The following is a 19,524-nucleotide window of genomic DNA, read 5'->3' as shown; positions in this document are numbered from 1 at the left end:
CTGCTGAATGGGATGAGAACTACCCAGGGTTTCTTCTCATCCATCTGACTCTCTGCGGGCCCGCTCCTGTACCTTCCCCATGCACACTTGCTAGTGGGCTGCTGAGCCAGGCTTAGGAGTCCCTTGAGATTGCAGTGACAGTCACTGAACGGACATTTCCGGGGCTACTCTTTAACCCTGCCTCTCCCTGGGTCCTTGGCTCCAGCATTACATCCAAGGTATAAAGAAAACTAGGAATCCTGCGTCCTAGGGTATATTTCACTGTGAAACCTGTGGTGCATCTGTCTTCTGTGTACTCTGAACTCAGCAGCCTGGCAACCTGCTATGAGCAGGTTGCCACAAAGGGTGAGGGACAGCACCCAACACGTGCTCCCCGGTGACTCTGTAGGACTTGTTTGTGTGGAAAGCCAGATTAGCCCGTGGTGTGAATCTGGACCAATGTTAAGTGCACTGGTGTGTGCATCCACACACCTGCTTGTAGATTTCACTTTAGCTTAAGCTGGCTGGGAACAAACTTAAGTTAAACTGAAATAAACTTGTCAATACAAACCCCTGGATGCCTTTCACATGTAGATAGACCCTTAGATCAGGGGTTCTCAGGCTTTTGTACTGGTGAATGCTTTCACCTAGCAATCCTCTGAGTGTGACACTCCCCCTCCCCCCTTATACATTAAAAACACTTTTGTATATATTTAACACCATTATAAATGCTGGAGGCAAAGCAGAGTTTGGGGTGGAGGCTGACAGCTCACGACCCCCCATGTAATAACCTCATGACCCACTGAGGTGTCCTGACCCCCAGTTTGAGAACCCCTGCCTTAGATTAAGAGAAATCAAACCAGCCAACATGCAAGTTGTTCTGATGCAACAATCTGCTCTAAGTGTCAGTGGAGAAGCCATGAGGACTGGTGGTGAAGCTGGGCTTGTAAGAGGAAGGATGGCCCAGTGGTTAGGGCACTGAGCCACAGGACACCCAGATTCCATTCCCTGCTCTGCCAGAGGAAATCACTCAGTTCCCCATGTGTACAATGGGGATATAGCCGTACCCTGTGGTTAGCAATGGAGATGTTCTGAGTAGGGCCATAGAAGTACCTTAGACAAAGACGCAGGCCTCGGAGTGAAGGGTCCTAGATGTAACTGCACTGTGGTCACAAGCCAGACTCTTCCTTGGGCTGTGGAATGCAGCACAGCTGTATTGCTGCCCCAATCACATTGTCTGTCTGTATCGTGATCTCCTTTTTATCTTTCAGCAACTGGATAAACGTAGGCAGTCTCTGAGGGAGAGTAAGGTGAAACCATCAGTGTTCCCTTCAAGCCTTATCTTACTCAGCAACCTTGCGCACCGAGAAAGCTTCTGAGCATGCATGAGCTAACGGGCTTGTGTCAAACTGTAGCAAGCGAGCTGGCTTCCCCTCTGACAGCTTAGGGTTTGGGGCTCAGCTCTCCACCTGGAGGTACCATGAGCTACAATTGGGTCACTTGAAAGGACTAACCAGTCCAGTGCTGTGAGCAAGAGGCTACAGTCCAGTGCTGTGAGCAAGAGGCTCTTGGGTGGGATTGTGGACTGTGTCTTGTGTTCCCTGAGCTCTCGACTGGCGGTGACTTGTTGCCTGGGAAGCTGTGAAGAGCAGATGGGATCCAGTGTTGGGTCTCTCTAACCCAGACTAATAGCATTGCCATTCTGGAGTCCAGTCTGGGAACTCCTGTGGTTCTCTGGCCAGAGGTCAGTGTGCTCAGGTTCTGGTGGGGCTGGGAGAGGAATAGGAAAATTGGATGTACCATAGTATGCAATTCTGGAGGATCAACGTTGAGGAACACTCAGCAGGCCTCTGACCCGCTTTTCTTCTCAAAGCTTTTCCTAGGACCATTCCAGGGGAAAAGCTTTGTGCCAGAGAAGCCTACTAGTCTTACCCAGCTGTCTTAGCAATGTAGGCCTAGCCCGCAGTGGGAGAAGGGGTGGGGAGACACAGAACAGAACCCAAATGATGGTGCTTCATTCCATGCTATAGGACAGACTGGGCCTGTCTGCATAACCACGGATGTTTGACCTACTAGAACACACTGGGTCAGGAGCCTGCAGTGAAGCTAAGCAGGCAGCATGTCCTGTAGCTAACTATGCTGTGCCCACCAGCCAGATTCTGCCTTGCACTGTGGAATGCAGCACAGCTGTATTGCTGTCCCTAATCACACTGCAGGACTCCTGTCCAGTGCCGAAAATGGTCAAATAACCCCACTAGCTAAGTCAACTTCTGCTCTTCCTCCCCAGCTGCCTGATAGAGCAGTAAGAAACATGGCTCCCTCTGAATCCACTGCCGCCTCCTGCGCACTCCCAGGCTGACAGTCTGGAACAAGCTAGCTACTACTGCAGTGCTGATGTGATGAGCTTACTGGCTCTCTCCAGGCCACACCTTAAACGGCCTCTAGTTGGGGTACTCTAAGCTTCTGTGCCTGAGTAGATCTAAACCTCCAGGACCACCCCCTCCCTGCTAGATTCTAACCAGACTGAGGGGCTGACAGTGCCCAGCCTGTCGCTACTGTGTCCTAAAGCCAGTCTGGCACAGTAATTCTGGAAGGGGAGCCCAGCTGCTTGGATTTCACACTGTGCAGTGTGTCACCTTGTAAACACTAAACTGTTTAATTAGCATCTCCAGGCACCAACCTGGCTCTTTAATCTCCTGCCCTCTTCCAGCTTTGGTTTAATGTGAAACTCTGTGGTGCAACTTCCTAAACTGGCTCTAAAGTCTCTGGCTAGCCTCAATCACCTGAGATAGACACTGAATGAATGACACCAAGCTTTGCCCATGCTTCTGCTAATGCTTCTGCTGCCTGCTCCACCCTATCAGGGTTTGACTGTCTCTCTCTCTCTCTCTCTCTCTCTCTCTCTTCTTTAGTCCTGTGGCTTCCAGTCTCTGGAGATGGATTCAGGATCTCCCCTGGTAATGTGCATCTTATGTTTACACATGCGGTGTGTTTGTCCTCGCAGGTCCCAGAGCATTTTGCTAGCTAGAGGCAGGGATCTCTTCACCCTGGGGTGGAATGCAGCCACCTGTGGAGTGGAATACAGCAGCCCGTTAGCAGTGGCTAGGAAAGCTACACAACCATTTAGGACAGGACACATTAAGCACAAGCTAGGGACACAGCCACTTGAGAAGACTCTTTTAAGGCGGGCTCTGACACTCGGGCCTAATGTAGCTCTCCTGAGGAAGCAGGCCAGGAGGAAGTAGTGCTGTCTGGTCAGTCTCCCCAGCCCAGGCTTGATGGTGGAGCCAAAAGGCAAGGTGGTGCTTGATACCCTGAAAACTGCAAGGACAGCTGTGGAAATGGAGAATTCCATCTCCAGATGCAACTCTGTGGCTCTAGAAAGGTGGAATGTAATAACCCCCTCTGGATTGTCCCCCAGGGCCCTGGACTAATGTCCTGATTTGGGCAGAGATTGCCAGGGGATCTCTAATGGCCATGAGTGGCTTTGTCTCATCAGACAGCATTCTGTATATCCTATCCCATATGAGGACATTGGGTTAATGCTGGTTGGGAGAGGAAGTGTCCGCTTCTGAATTGTGTTCCTTAGTCTCCCCTTCAAGTACTAGCCCGGCCTGATCCTTCTTGTGTAGCTTGAGAGCTGCTGAGATCACAGCCCAGGGGAAACAGAGGCCAAGTGCTTCTCTGCAGTTAGAGCTCCACAAGCTAGGGGGGTGCGCTCTCTAGTGCTTCATCCTAGTCCTGTTGCGTTTCCTGTAACTCTCTTTTGTTCTCAGAGTTCTGGACGCTCCATCTTGCCTGCTGGCGGATCCTTCGCTAGAATGCTGGAAGATCAGGTCTCCAGAGATGGCCGCCATGGCCAGTGGCAGCGGAGAAGGCGGCTGGACGGAGCACTCAACAGGGTCCCGGTGGGCTTCTATCAGAAGGTCTGGAAAATCCTGCAGAAGGTAAGCTGGTCTCATGTTGCCGTTGTTCAGCTGTCTCTTCCACGTGTGCATGCATGTATATGTGAGTGCATATCCATGCACCTGGATCCACCGGGCCAGTGTTTTCACGTCATGGGGATGATCCAGCAGCAGCACGCAAACCTCATCGTTATGCGTTCTAGCCAGCTGAGCAACTACCCTATTCCTGCCTTTGAGGGCCTATTCCAATAGCTGCCAGCCGTACCGGTTCTCAGTGTTTGCTTGGGAGCTCTATGACAAGAGCACAGGTTTGGGCCCCATAAAGTAAGGTGCTTTTTATTACTGCTGGGAGCCCCAACCTGTTGGCTGGCTTTGCAGCTAAATCCTGTTTCCAGGGCTGCATAGATGTAAAGGGCCCATTTCATCCCTATGTTAGCAGAGGGAGGCAGTTTGTGACTCTCTTTTTTGTTCAGGGGCTGCAGGGGCACATGTGACCCCCTGCATTAGCCAGGACAGCCCAGATTTGCCCCTATGCTGTTTGTAAACGGCAGCTAGAAGCCCAGATGGGTTTACTGCCTGGTGCAGGTGGTGCTGGCGAGGAATTCCTGCACAAATATAGCTGCCAGTCTGGAGTGGTAGGTCATGGTACCAAACCTGCCAACTAGAGGTGCGGTCATACTGCTAGGCACGGATGTGAGACATATGGCACCAAACTTGGGGCTTGTCTACGTGGTAAATGGAAGCAAAGGGACTGTTGCAATCCACCCCTTTGTCATTATGCTGGACGTTTGCTTTCAGTAAAAGGGCTGCATCCTTCAGTAAAAAGCCTGTCTCTTGAGAGAACTTATCCAGCTTAACCAAACTGATGAAGGCACTTGTACTGCAGTGTGTGCCCATGTCCAGACTTCAGTTGAAATAGCTAGGGGGTGAGTTACAACTGCAATTGTTGTTTCAAGTCCTCTTACCATGTAGAAAAATCCTGAACTTTACCGTGTGTGTCCACCATATCTGGGTGCTAACTGCATTTCTCAAGGCTGCGTACTCTGCGTGGTGAACGGAAAATGCAGTTATTGGTTTGCTGGGTTTTAAACACTCCACTGGGGGGGATCCAGGCTAATGAACAGGGCCCTGTCTGGGCTGCAACCTCTAACCCTTGGTCTTATTCTGCAGTGCCATGGCCTCTCTGTGGAGGGCTTTGTCCTTCCAGCCTCAACAACCAAAGAGGTAAGAGCTTTGGGGATGGGAGTATCAACTGATCTTTATGAGGGTAGATCCATGAGGAAGTTTGTGTGAGAAATAATGTCAAAAGTGTTAAGGTTGCAAATTCAGGCACTCAGGTTAGGATGTGCCAGAATTAAGGCTGCCCATACCACAAGCATTAGAATTATTATTTTACTGCTAACACAGCTGACCTTTCCCCAGCCTTTTTCTCAAACAGCCAGACTGTCTTTGTTCTAACTCCATTGTTCTCCTCTTCCTCCCAACCCCCAAAATAAATGCGGCTCAGGCAGAGAATGCACGTGGAAAGGGCAGCCTGGAGAATTGTTTGTCAGTTTGCAAAGCAATTGAGAATGGTTAGAATGAGAAGCATCAGGTACCTCTAATGTAGGTGTTGCTACCTCCCCACCCTGCAAGTATTTGCATAATGCACCTCTTATCCTCCCTCCCTGCCCATCTCCTTTCATCTCCAGGGAGGACTAAACAGGGCCTGGCTCTCCCAGAATATCAGCCTTTCTCCCTTCTCTCCCGCCATCCCCTCACTGGGGCTCTAAATGATCTCCCACCCACTTGTTTGATGCTCACCAATCAGGAGGGGGAACAGTAGTTCGCTGCTTCCTCCCCCTCTTGACTGTGGAGCAGCAGGGTCTTGACCGCTGTTTTCCCCCACGTGGGTGAGAGAAGGCCCAGCAACTCCCAACAGTTCTGAGCCTCTAGACTGGTCAAGCGCCTGCTCTCAGGCATGGAGCAGAGCGTTGAGTGGCTTTGCCGTGTCATGAGCTAGACCAGTCTGTGATGGCTGCTTCTCCCACATTGCGGCTGGCTGCTCTGTTACTTCTGGGGGAATTCTGTGCCAAAAAATTAAAAATTCTGTTCACAATATTTTAAAATTCTGCACAATTCTGCATATTTTATTTGTCAAAATAACACAATATAATCACACTGGTTTCCATTATTTTTGGTCATTTTATTTCGAAATACCTGTGAGCAAGTAAGTCTCTAACAATATAGATAACAACAACAACAAAATTCCTGAATATTTTGACAAATAAATTTCTTACTAGCCATATTAATACAGAATTCTGAGTAATAATTCATTTAAAGTACAATACAGAACTGTATTTCCCACACCCCTCAGAAGCAGTGCAAAGGCCTGTGGGAGTCTGGGAGAGGGAAGTAAATTGCTGGGAAGGAGCCTGGGTGTGAACTAGGGTATGGGTGGGAAAAGGTATGGAACAAAAGTATGGGGGGCGGGGAGGGATTGTTAGGGAGCTTCCCCCATGCAGACCCTGGCTGACCCCTAGCCTTTCCCATTCAGTCAGGCACATCTACTCCATCCCCATGTGTTCCTGCACCCCTATCTATCCTTGCACGTCTTGTCCACATGTACCTCAACCCGCCCCTCAGACACCCACTCCCCTCTACCCAACCACCACCCGTCCCTATGTGCCCATGTGTCTGTGCCCCCTCCACCTGTCACCATTTGTCTGTGTGACCCCACTCAGCGACTCCCCGTCCCTATGTAGCACTGCACCCGCTCTCCCATCACCATGTGGCCCTGCACCCTCCTCCCCCCTGTAGCCCTGTGCCTCCACTGCTATTCAGCCCTGCCTCAGTATGTCCACAACCACTGGCCCGTAAGAGTCTGTCTGCTCCTCCTTCACCAGCACCTCATGGTATCTGTCTCCCCATAGCCCCTGTCTCCTAACCTGACCTGAAGGGTACTGAAGGCTTTCTCTTTCCCTCGCTGGCTGGGAGCTGCTGCTTTGTTCTATCGCCACAGTGTCCTCTGGTGGGCAAAAGGCAGAACTGCAGCAAGATTTCGTCAGAATCTCTTTTTCTGTGCAAAAAATTTAAAAATATGCATGGCTCATTACTATGGCATGCACGCAGTAGCATTGAATTCCCCCAGGAGTATTCTATGAAGCACGATCTTCAGTGCTCCTGAACTCAGGGGTCCCACCAGCCTCAGTCAGCCAGTTGCTCTGTCAGCATGTCACCTCTGCACCGGCACGTCCCTTATAGAGGGAGGCGCTTAGAATCCAGGCTCCTAGGTTCCATCCCACTGACTTGCTGGGGAACCCTTGGCAAGGCACTTTCCCTCTCTGTGCTTCTGTTCATCCACCTACACAACGGGGCTAAGGATACTGAGCGATTTGCTGCCTGCTATGAAATGCTAAAAAGCGCTAGATTGCGGGTGCTGGGCTCGGCATGCACTGTGAGGGTTGTGGGGTTCACTGGAACCTGGGACACACCTGCATGTGTATTAATAGACTTTTGGTTCTCACAGATGACTCCTGGGGAGATCAAGTTTTCAGTCCATGTGGAGTCAGTCTTGAACCGTGTCCCGCAGCCAGAATACAGGCAGCTCCTGGTAGAAGCCATCCTTGTCCTGACCATGCTGGCAGATGTGGAAATACACAGCATTGGGGGCATCATTGCAGTGGAAAAGATTGTGCACATAGCAAATGACTTATTCTGTCAAGAACAGGTACGGAACCTGCCCTCTGCCAGAGGGAAGGAGTGAGACGAACCTGGCCTTGGACTGTTCAGGGCTGTGGTGGCAAGCGTGCATGTCATATGTTCCTTAGCACGTGTGGGTCATGGCACAGAGAACTTGCAGCAGCAGTGCAGTCAAAGGCTTCTACTGAGTGTCCATTTGAGACCCAAGCCCTGATGGTTAAGAGCAATTTTGTGTGTCACCTCGAGGGCATATTTCTAGAGAAGGTGATGAGGGTGGAGAGGAGGCAGTGGTGGCAGGGTTTGGGCAATGGAAATGGGGATGCTGGGGGTGCCTGCTGCTGGAGTGTAGGCAGGATTGGCTCGGGCTGTGAGTGTGGAGTGGAAGTGATGTGGCACTTGGGGGTGCACAGGTGGCTGATAACTCCCTTCTCTCCTTTTCCCCACTCCTCACCCACACAGAAAGCACTGGGCGCAGATGACAACATGCTGGAGAAAGATCCTGCCACAGGCATATGTACCCTGCTATATGACAGCGCCCCTAGTGGCAGGTTTGGCACCATGACCTACCTCTCCAGAGCAGTGGCAACATATGTGGAGGAGTTCCTCCCCAGCAGTGGCTGCACCATGCAATAGACCCATTTGGGCTTGCAGCTGGAGTTTACAAACTGCCTTGGGTTACCTTTTAGGAGTCAAAGGCATGCGTTAAGCCTGCTTGCTGGTAGACTGTCTCCATGCCATGACAACTTGTTGAATTCAGCGGTGGAACCTACCATTTCCTAGCTTCACCCTGGAGGAAAAAGCTCTGCTGCAATAGCTGTTCTCAGCACAGGGAGCGTGTCTCTGCTGATACCAAGAGATGTTTCAGGAGAGCATGTTTGTGTGATTAAACCATGGCTGTGTTTGCATACAGCCATCCCAGTTCTTCCCTGGCACTGAACCCAGGACCGGGTTCACAAGTGAGAGGCCTGAGCTGAGGGTCCCGAGGTTTGATCCCTGCTCAGCTCTGGGGTGTCTATATGTGCGTTACAAGTCCGAGCTTGGGGTGGGTTTCACTCAGTGAGGTGGTGAATGGGGGATGGCTCTGAAGATGCATGCTATGGTGCTCAGGCAGGTCTCATGTCACTGGTTTCAAAACCCAACACACAATGGAGGGAACAGGCTCTTGCTGCTCTAGCCCCAAATGTGTGTTGAATTTTGAAGGAGGGTTTTATAAAGTGAACAGTAGCTTACCCTGTTGTCGTAGGAGCTTGGCCCCAGAGCAGACCCTGCTGGCATTAACTCGCTGAGCAACGCAAACCTAATCCCTGTGCTCTGCCCATTAGTCCCATGGGCTTCTTCCCACAGTGCAGTCTGGACCCATAGGCACTGACTCCATGGATGCTCTGGGGCTGGAGCACCCACAGGGAAAAACTGGTCGGTGCTCTGCAACCACCGGCAGCTCCCCGTCCTGCCCCAGCTCGCCTCCGCCTCCTCCCCTGAGCACGCTGCCACATCCTGCTTCTCCCCCGTTCCTCCCAGCGCTTGCACCATGAAACAGCTGTTTTGCGGCAAGCCTGGGAAAGAGGAGGTTTGGAGAGGGCTCCAATAGGGGCACGGAGGGGTGGAGTTAGGGCAGGGACTTTGGAGCAGGAGTGAATTCAGGTCGGGGGTGCGAGCACCCACTGGCAAGGAAAAAATTTGGTGCTTGTGTCTGGACCCCCCGGCTCCTCTGCCCCCCAGAGATGTGAAGCTTTCAGAAACCAGGCAGAGTCACTTTGGAAGGCGGGTGTATCGAGACCCTGAACCACTCTCCCCGTCTGCTGGGAGCCATGAAAGAGAACGCTGACTCTCGGCACTTTGGCTGGCTCTCCAGCCCCATCTCACACCATGTTCAGCCAGGCTTTGATGTGCTGTGTTCCTGCCAATCAGGCCTATTGTCAACTCACCCTCCTGGAGTGCCCCTTGTGCCTGACGTAGTGTTTTGGTGACTCCACCTCTCTCTCCTCATCAGGACTTCAGTGGGGACATGGCCCTCTGGCCAGGCTGTTCTGTTGCTCCTCTGCTTCCAGGGTATCGGTGTCACCAATAAATCCTACCTGACAGAATACCGGCAATGAACAAGTCTTCCATCCCAGCCTTCTCTCCAGTCTCACTCGTTTGCCAGAGCAGTGACTCTGAGCTTCCCCCCAGAATCCCTCAGCAAAATACAAACCCAGCAAGTTGTGCCCAGCCCCAGCTTGAGCTTGTAGCCAGCTTAGGTTCTCCCCAGTGCTCCGCTCTTCTACACAACAGTGACCCCCACCCCCCAGGGCTGCCTCCCTGGAGTTCTACCCCCTTTCGAAGGCCCACCACAAGCATGAATTCCAGTCCTGACCCTTTCCCCCCATACTCTTCCTGCCCAGCTCCTGCAGAGAGGGCCTCCAGACAACCTGTCCTGGTTTTCCCTTCCTCCACGGCACTGACATCCAGCCTGGCCTCCCTGCAAGTGTAACAAAGTGGGGCCCCTTCATAGTGGAATGTGGTTTATGCACCTCCTCAAGGCTGTGTCCAGCATGGTACAGATGGTTTCCACCTCTGAGGTGCAGGACCTGGGCACATAGGTGGTCCAGTTCCTCCTTACACTCGCTCATCGTCAGGAGCAGACAGTCCCTACCCTCCAAGGACTCCCAACATCCAGAGCAGTTCTCCCTTTCACAGCGCCTGCTCTGATTCCAGCAGCTTCTTTTGCATGTTCTCTGCCATTGCAACTATATGCTTGCACCCTGTCCCATTCAGTGCCTCTGCAGTAAGGGCCTCAGTCTTTTCACCTAGCTCTCGGCAAGCTGCTGAGAGTTGGTAGTCACCCACACTTCCCCTGTTTTATTTGAGGCAGTGTCCGAGTCCCTGCTGTAGGCTATTCAGCCTCTCGTGTGGGCTCTGCTCCCTTGTGCTCATCTCAGCCCAGAGGGAAACCTGCTTCTATACCTGCTGCTGCTGCTACTTCCAGTGTTCTTCCTCTGCCATTGCCAAGGCTGGTTCTTGTCTGGCCGCTTGGGCCATCACTTCTTGTCAGGCAGTACCTGTTTCCACCTGCTCTCACTTACAGGCTTTCAGCTGGCCAGGCAGAATCTGCAGGTGACCAACCGGCAGCCATGAGTCTCCTTCAGCAGTCTCCAGCTGGGTTTCTAACACCTTTTGAGTCCTCCTCAGCCTCAGCAGTCCTGGGCTGCAGCTCTTCGTTCAACCTAGCCCTTCCCTTCCCTTTATATCATCATCTTTTGTACCAGGATTGGGAATTCCCACTAATCCCTCCCCAGGATCACGTGCTGAGGAAGAGTCTTGGCTGCACCAACCTGCATATGCCACCCCTGGCCCCTTACCTCCAACTCTAGTCGGTTGTGGGACACTCCCTTCTCCTTTTCTTCCTGTACACAAGATGTGCATTGGCAGGTGTTGGTCCACATTTCCTCAGCCCAGCGTTTGACCACACCCTGAACCCACCAGGACATCTACTGCTACTCCTCTCCCTTAGATAGCCCTGTGTTTTGACAGCTTTTTAACCTTATCCAGGAAGGGCCCTGCTCCACAAACTTCATTGAAGTAATTCATGTATCTGTGCTCCATCAATGGACAGTCCCTCCTAAAGCATCCTGGCTTGCTGCACTGACTTCCTTGGCTGCCCCCAGAGGAGCTCTGTTCGACTGAGGGACTGACCGGAAGGCTGGTAGATCTGGAGTGCCCTGGAGAAAACTTCCTCAGTTTCCTGGCAACTCCCCAATTGGGGCACCTCCATCCACCTGTCTCCCTTGCTGGGACACTCCCAGTCTGGCCCATCATTCAGGCGTAGCCCTCTTGGCTTCAGAACAAGCTTTGGTAGGGTGGCCAATTTTGATTGGATGTATTTCTGGAAGTTTCATCACATGACATAATCTCTAATTTCTGGCAACTCCAGGACAGTGCTGGCAGGTTGGCAACTCTAGGCTTTGGCCTGCTCTCATGTCACCAACTGATGCAGGCCAGAACCATCTTACCCCACTTCAGACCCCTTAGGGCAGAAGTTATAGAAATTACTGCAGGACCATGTGGTCCATGACTTTTCCACTGAGCGGGTCAAGGCACAGCCACCAGGACACGAGGTCCTGCAAGCATTGTGCTACTACTTGAGGCAGAGATTTTCCCCCAGGGAGGGCTGGCCCCGGAACCTGAGCTGATATGCTGCTAGAGTCAGTCCTAGCCTGTTGGGTGCAGGGGCAGCTCTAGTTTTTTTTGCTGCCCCAAGCATGGCAGGTAGGCTGCCTTTGGTAGCCCGCCTGTGGGAGGTCCCCAGTCCTGCAGATTCGGTGGCTTGCCTGTGGGAGGTCTACCGGTCCCGCAGCTTCGGCGTACCCACTGCCGATTTGCTGCCGAATCCACAGGGGACCTCTCGCAGGCAAATGGCCAAAGGTGGCCTGACTGCTGCCCTCACAGCGACTGGCAGGGCTCCCCCTGCGGCTTGCTGCCCCAGGCACATTCTTGGAGCGCTGGTGCCTGGAGCCACCACTGGTTGGGTGGCAAATGGTCCTGCCTGCTGGTTGTCCAGAGTTGGAGGAGGAGCACCTGCGTGTGCCATTGCTGCTGTTGTAGCACAGCCATCTGCAGCTGTCACTGGGTCGCTGCCAACAGATGTGCCAGCCCCACTCTTCTTTGCCTTCCCAAATTCTGGGCCAGATCCCTCTGGCTCTATTTCAGAGGCTGATTTGAGGTGCTAACATGCTCTGTGTTCTATTGCAGACGCACTGTCTTAGAACACCCCTTTGTGGCATGCATGACATGGCGTTTCAGCGACTCTGCCTCACTCTCCCCCCTCTGGCCCTCAGTAGTCTGGTGCAGTGAGGCGGTGGCCCTCTGGCCAGGCTATGCTATAGTTCCACCTTTTCCAGGGTATCTGTGTCCCAAACGAATCATATCTGATAGAATAATGGCAATGCACACAATATCTTCTGCCCCGCAGGTTTTTCTTCAGGCTCTCATTTGTCAGAGCAGTGATTCTGGGCTTCAGTCAGGACCCCCTCAGCAAAACCTAACACCAGCTGAAATACAAACCCAGCAACTTCTGCCCAGCCCCTGCCTGGCTCTCAGCAGCCTTCACCTTCCCCAGTCTGGAATCTGCCAGGAGAAAGGGCTTACCCTGACATGAGCTCTTAGCCTGTCTTAGGTTCTCCCCAAGTGTGTCCCCCTGCAGGTGTAACCTTGCGGGGTTGTTAGAGGTCTCAGCAGTAGCTAACCGTGTGGGGCTGTTAGGTCTCAGCTGTAGCTAACTCTTCTTGGTTGGTGTGGGATCTGCATCCCATCCCATCCCATCCCCTTTCATCTCTCCAGGTGAAACCAGCAGTAAATTAATTGCTTCCCAGTCGCTGCAGCAGTGGACCATGGTGGCACTGGTCCTCCCTTGCATCGCCAGTACCTGGGTGGGGTGTGTTCATCTCTTGGACAGCTGGCTGCTCCAGTTCTTGAATTTCACCACTTAGTGATGGTATCTGCTGCAGAGCTATTTGGAGGCTTCAAATATTGTATGAATCTGCACTAGATCTTTCCTAATCTAACAGGCTGAACCCTCCAAAGTAGGTCAGTGCCACATAAAGCAAGTCAGTGCATGAGCCAACATCTCTTGCAGTCTGTGGATTTCTCTGCTGGCTTCCCAAGGCAGCACTGGGGACAGTAGAGCGAAGTGGTTTTTCTGTACAGTAGCTGATGTCTTCATTTTCTTTGCCTTTAACAAAGTATATGCTCCTCTGGAGGCATTGGGCGGATTGTCCTCCTTGCACAGAAACAACACTAGAAAAATCTCCTAGGTGGTAAAGTTCTTTTTTTTCCATCTTAACTTCTTTCCTCCCATAGTCCCCCAGCCACAAATGAACTCCCCCATCTGATCTTTTAATAGTGTCAGAACATCTGAGGCTAGGGGTGTTAGTGCTGTGTGCGCTGTAGGGGTTCCCTACAGCTCCATGGAAAGGGAGGCTAGGATATCTGCACTGCCCAGAAACCACTTCCACTCCCACCCTCTTCACCTAATAAAATAACCCTAAACAGGGAAGCAAAAGCGTATGTTACACTTAGCCCATAGACTAAATGGTGCTCTCTAATTGTCTGTCAAAGAATGACGTTGAATGCCATAGATGGGGCTGGTTCTCATTCATGCACATCAAGTTCTTTCAAAGTTGGGAGTAGTTGACAGTGTATGCACTTTACATTCTCCGATCACTCCCAGAGCAGCCTGCAATGGTCAAAAACCAGCTCCTTCTAATACCAGAGATTTTTACCTACTATAAAAGGTTACAGTGGAGATATAAGGGGGAGCCTCTCCATTTCAAATGGTTCATATGTAGGATGCTTGTGCTCCCTTTGCAAGGGGAAAGTGCTGCTCAGCCACTGCTGAAGGCAGAGTTTGAAGTACTTGACACCTAACACACACTGGTAATAAGGCCACCATAGTTGGAGTCCAGGAATCAGGTGTCCTGCTGTGGGGCTTCTGTTTAGCTGCATTTTTATTGTGAGATTTCTCTTAAAATTTGCTTTTGGAGAGTTTCTGCCCAGAGAGCAGGAGCTGAGCTGCACCTCCATAGATGTCATGAAGTGCTAAAGCCTTGTAGACCCAGCTGAGGCCAAGTAACACCCAGTTGAGTAGGTAAATAGTGTTCCAGCGTAAGGGCTGCTTGCTGCACTCCATTTTGATGGTTTACTGATCGTAACACAGTTGCACTCTCACACTTAACCATGTAACATTTTCAAACTCCATTTCCTAGATCTTGCTTTTGTTTTCAGGGGATGAGGGCTGAGATGCATGTAAACATTAGTCTTTTCTTCTAATAAAACAAAAAAAGGCAAAACCTGCTGAAGCCTGAAAAGCTAGAATAAAATGCCTCTATTTCCAGCATTCCTGTGTTTTCATTTCTAGCCCTCGGCGTAGTTTGTGAATGAGCTGTGCAGGGGAGAGGTGACTGAACATCCTAGCGTGCTGCTCATAGTCTGAGTTGGGGGTGGGGTTGGCATTGTCTACTGCTGAGGTAGAGTGACCGGCTCTGGCCAAGGGTAATAGCTTGGGACCAAAGGGAGTCTGCAGCTTTTGAGTGGTGGGGGGTGGTTTATGTGTATTACTGTAATGCCTAGGGTGCAAGTCTGATGGGGGCTTCTTTGTGCTAGGTGCTGTACAACTCCATCCCAGCCCCAACGGGCTCAGTAGAGCCTCCTACTCTCTATATTTATGTGTATCTTAACCATGGCCCTTGAAGCCACAGGCAAGCTTAGCTAGGGTAAGAGCAGCATACCTAATGCATCAGCTGGGCTCCTGTTACTAATGTTTGTATTGGGGTGGGGCCTGGAACTTCTCAAGGATCAGGACCCCATTATGCCAGGTGCTGTCTGCTACTCTGACAAAAAGTCAGTCCCTAAGAGACCACAGGTACTTGGCAGGGTGGAGCCCAGGACAATAGCGAGCAATAGTTTGTGTAACAATATCATTAGGCCAAGCTAGATCTAAAAGTGAGTCAGGCCCCAAAATTCACAAGCTTGGTTTTAAAATCACATGTGGGTGGTTTTTTTAAAATGAGGTGGTTTTCTGTGGAGACTGAGTCACATTGTCAAACTTGTTCGTGTGAGCAAGAGAGCTCAAAATGTACTTTTCCATATTCTAAATCAGGGCTGGCCAACCTGTGACTCCAGAGACGTGCAACTCTTCAGAAGTTAATATACAGCTCCTTGTATAGGCACCAACTGCGGGGCTGGGAGCTACAGGTACCAACTTTCCAATATGCTTGGGGGTGCTCGCTGCTCAACCCCTGGCTCTGCCCCTTCATGCTCTGTCCGCTGTGCCCTTGTGCCCCAAGCCTCCTGCTTGCCACAAAACAGCTGATCGGGAGGGGCGGGAACAGAGGGGGAGGCTGATTGGTGGGGGCTGCTGGTGGGTGGGAGGTGCTGGGATTGGGGGAGCTGATGACATTATACTGTGGCTCTTTGGCAATGTACATTGGTAAATTCTGGCTCCTTCTCAGGCTCAGGTTGACCACCTCTGTTCTAAATGAAAGCCATCATTCTCACTCTAGTTAATTTATCCCACTGGAAACTAAGGCTTGACTTGTTCGTAGTTGACAGGTGCCAACAGGGTGAGGAGTTTTCTGCTTGTAGAGGGCTCTTCAATCTAGCAAAGAAAGATATAATGAGAAACCGGAACTAGACTAAAAATAAGGTGCATATTTTGAATAGTAAGGGGAATTTAACCATTAGAAAAAACTGAGGGAGGGCTATGAGGGATTCTCCATCACCAGCTATCTTAAATCCAGCTGAGCTATCATTCATAAAGGATGAATTATACTTCCACCCAGAAGTAATGGGCTTGATGCAGGAATTATTGAGTGGGTTTCTTTGGCCTGTGGTAAGCAAGCCTAGATGATCATGCTATTCTCTTCTGGCCTTAAAAATCTATGAATCTTCACATAATCTGATGACTCCGGGAGCTGGAATTTGAAGAAAAAGACCAAATATCATGAGAGTTAGCAACACTGTAGTGAGCAGCGCGTGAAGAAGCTGTTGCTGCAATAGCTTTGTCCCTGCCAGTTGAGGACCTGATTAGACTAGGACCAGAACCTTTAACTGCATGAACCACCTTTCATCCAGCAGAACCAAACACCCCCAAATTTACAGCTTTACCCTGTTCTGTCTCTTGCAGTGTTGTAACTCGGTTGAAGTGAATTAAGTCACACCAATTAGAGTAGTGAAAATGAGAGAATAGGGTGTTCACACTGCTGACATGGGCTATCGTAGGCTATTTACCAGCGTCAGCAACATTAGCCAGTACTCACTCACTCAGTATAGAACTGCAGAAGAAATGTTGGGAAACCTAAGCATCCTTGGACTTTCAGGACCTTTACCTAAAGCTCTTAAGCAAAGGAAGCTGTCATGGCTCAGTAACTGGTTAAAAGACAGGAAACAAAGGGTAGGAATACATTGTCAAGTTTTCACAGTAGAGTTAGGTAAATAATGGGGTCCCTTGAGGATCTGTACTAGGACTAGTGCTGTTCAACATATTCATAAATGAGCTGGAAAAGGAGGGTAAACAGTGAGGTAGCCAAGTTTTCAGATGATACAAAACTACTCAAGATAGTTAAGTCCAAAGCTGACCGCAAAGAATTACAGATCTCACAAAACTGGGTGACCGGGCAACATAAGAAGGCCATACTGCGTCAGATCAAAGGTCCATCTAGCACATGTGCCCTAGAGGGAATGAACAGAACAGGTCATCATCAAGTAATCCATCCCCTGTTGCCCATTCCCAGCTTCTGGCAAACAGAGGCTAGGGACACCATCCCTGATCATCCTGGCTAATAGCCATTGATGGACCTATCCCCCAGGAATTTATCTAGTTCTTTTTTGAACCCTGTTATAGTCTTGGCCTTCACAACATCCTCTAACAGAGATCCACAGGTTGACTGTGTGTTGTATGAAAAAATACTTCCTTTTGATTTAAACCTGCTGCCTATTAAAAAAATGGCAGATGAAATTCTATGTTGATAAATGCAAAATAATGTACATTAGAAAACATCTTCCCAACTATATATAGAAAATGATGGAGTCTAAATTAGCTGTTACAACTCAAGAAAAGAGATCTTGGAGTCATTGTGGAAAACATCCACTCGATGTGCAGCATCAGTAAAAAACAAAACAAAAAAACACTAACAATGTTAGGAACCATTAGGAAAGAGAGAGATACTAAGACAGAAAATATCATAATGCCTCTATATCAGTGGCTAAATCACACTGGGAGTTACAGCTAGCAAGAGATGTTAAGAGTAACAAGAAGGGTTTCTTCAGGTATGTTAGCAACAAGAAGAAAGTCAAGGAAAGTGTGGGCCCCTTACTGAATGAGGGAGGCAACCTAGTGACAGAGGCTGAGGAAAAAGCTAATGTACTCAATGGTTTTTTTGCCTCGGTCTTCACGAACAAGGTCAGCTCCCAGATAGCTGCACTGGGCAGCACAGCATGAGGAGGAGATGACCAGCCCTCTGTGGAGAAAGAAGTGGTTTGGGACTATTTAGAAAAGCTGGATGAGCACAAATCCATTGGGCTGGATGCCCTGCATCTGAGGGTGCTAAAGGAGTTGGCAGATGTGATTGCAGAGCCATTGGCCATTATCTTTGAAAACTCATGGTGATCGGGGGAGGTCCCAGATGACTGGAAAAAGGCTAATTAGTGCCTATCTTTAAAAAAGGGAAGGAGGAGGACCCGGGGAACTATGGGCCAGTCAGCCTCACCTCAGTCCCTGGAAAAATCATGGAGCAGATCCTCAAGGAATCAATTCTGAAGCACTTAGAGGAGAGGAAAGTGATCAGGAACAGCCAGCATGGATTCACCAAGGGCAAGTCATGCCTGACTAACCTAATTGCCTTCTATGAGGAGATAACTGGGTCTGTGGATGAGGGGAAAGCAGTGGACATGTTATTCCTTGACTTTAGCAAAGCTTTTGATATGGTCTCCCACAGTATTCTTGCTGGCAAGTTAATGAAGTATGGGCTGGAAGAATGGACTATAAGGTGGATAGAAAGCTGGCTAGATCATCGGGCTCAACAGGTAGTGATAAATGGCTCCATGTCTAGTTGGCAGCCAGTATCAAGCGGAGTGCCCCAAGGGTGGGTCCTGGGCCAGTTTTGTTCAATATCTTCATTAATGATCTGGAGGATGGCATGGGACTGCACCTTCAGCAAGTTTGCAGATGACACTAAACTGGAAGGAGTGATAGATACGCTGGAGGGTAGGGATAGGGTCCAGAGGGACGTAGAGAAATTAGAGGCCTGGGCCAAAAGAAACCTGATGAGGTTCAGCAAGGACAAGTGCAGAGTCCTGTACTTAGGAAGGAAGAATCCCATGCATTGCTACAGACTGGGGACCGACTAGCTAAGCAGCAGTTCTGCTGAAAAGGACCTGGGGATTACAGTGGATGAAAGAAGCTGGATATGAGTCAGCAGTGTGCCCTTGTTGCCAAGAAGGCCAACGGCATATTAGGCTGCATTAGTAGGAGCATTGCCAGCAGATTGAGGGAAGTGATGATTCCCCTCTATTCGGCACTGGTGAGGCCACACCTGGAGTATTGCATCCAGTTTTAGGTCCCTCGCCCCCGCAGAAAGGATGTGGACACATTGGAGAGAGTCCAGCGGAGTGCAACAAAAATGATCAGGGGGCTGGGGCACATGACTTATGAGGAGAGGCTGAAGGAACTGGGCTTGTTTAGTCTGCCAAAGAGAAGAGTGAGGGGGGATTTGATAAACCTTCAACTACTTGAAGGGAGGTTCCAAAGAGGATGGAGCTCGGCTGTTCTCAGTGGTGGCAGATGACAGAACAAGGAGCAATGGTCTCAAGTTGCAATGAGGGAGGTGTAGGTTGGATATTAAGAAACACTATTTCACTAGGAGGCTGGTGAAGGACTGGAATGGGCTACCTAGGGTGGTGGTGGAATTTCTATCCTTAGAGGTTTTTAAGGCCCAACTTGACAAAGCCCTGGCTGGGATGATTTAGTTGAGGTTGGTCCTGCCTTGAGCAGGGGGTTGGATTAGATGACCCCCTGAGGTCTCTTTCAACCCTAATCTTCTATGATTCTATGATACATTGCTCTGTTCTGTTCATTTCTTCTAAAGCATCTGACACCAGCCACTGTCAGAAATGGGTCATTGATCTGGCCTAGTATGTCCTTTCTTATGTTCTAAATAATGTGACCTGGTTTTAGTTAAAGCACTAAAGTGAATGCTTCTCTTGAAAGAATGTGATCTACAATCACTACACCACTGGGAGGGTTTGCAAGCACTCTGGAGGGCATGATTAGATTTCCGAAGGATCTTGATCAGGTGAGGAATTGGTCTGAAATCTACAAGATGAAATTCCATGAAAATAAGTACAAAGTGCAACATTTAGAAAGCAAAATTGAAATGCACAACCACAAAATGGGGAATAACTGGCCAGGTACTTGCACTGTGGGCAA

The 19,524-nt window shown here is 50.1% G+C and overlaps 1 protein-coding gene and 1 long non-coding RNA gene across 4 annotated transcripts in view; one reads left to right on the top strand and one right to left on the bottom strand.

Moving 5' to 3' along the window:
* The window catches only part of PHKA1 (phosphorylase kinase regulatory subunit alpha 1), a 93,533-nt gene extending 79,100 nt beyond the window's left edge, over positions 1-14,433 (top strand). For 2 of the 3 annotated variants that reach the window (XM_050965364.1, XM_050965362.1), the window contains 6 exons: positions 1,251-1,289; positions 2,892-2,936; positions 3,756-3,926; positions 5,055-5,108; positions 7,393-7,593; positions 8,025-14,433. In XM_050965364.1, coding sequence (XP_050821321.1) covers positions 1,251-1,289; positions 2,892-2,936; positions 3,756-3,926; positions 5,055-5,108; positions 7,393-7,593; positions 8,025-8,198 — 684 coding nt within the window. In that variant the 3' untranslated portion in view covers positions 8,199-14,433. The remainder of the gene's footprint in view (positions 1-1,250; positions 1,290-2,891; positions 2,937-3,755; positions 3,927-5,054; positions 5,109-7,392; positions 7,594-8,024) is intronic. The other variant, XM_050965363.1, reaches the window with a different exon arrangement.
* LOC127057093 (uncharacterized) overlaps positions 1-19,524 on the bottom strand; it is a 256,427-nt gene that overhangs the window by 28,829 nt on the left and 208,074 nt on the right. The gene's annotated exons all lie outside the window — the stretch shown is intronic.

The sequence above is a fragment of the Gopherus flavomarginatus genome, chromosome 8, assembly GCF_025201925.1.
Source record: "Gopherus flavomarginatus isolate rGopFla2 chromosome 8, rGopFla2.mat.asm, whole genome shotgun sequence".
In the NCBI taxonomy this organism is placed as follows: Eukaryota; Metazoa; Chordata; order Testudines; family Testudinidae; genus Gopherus; species Gopherus flavomarginatus.
Note: the sequence above shows the minus strand (reverse complement) of the source record. Positions and strands in the feature narration are given on the sequence as shown.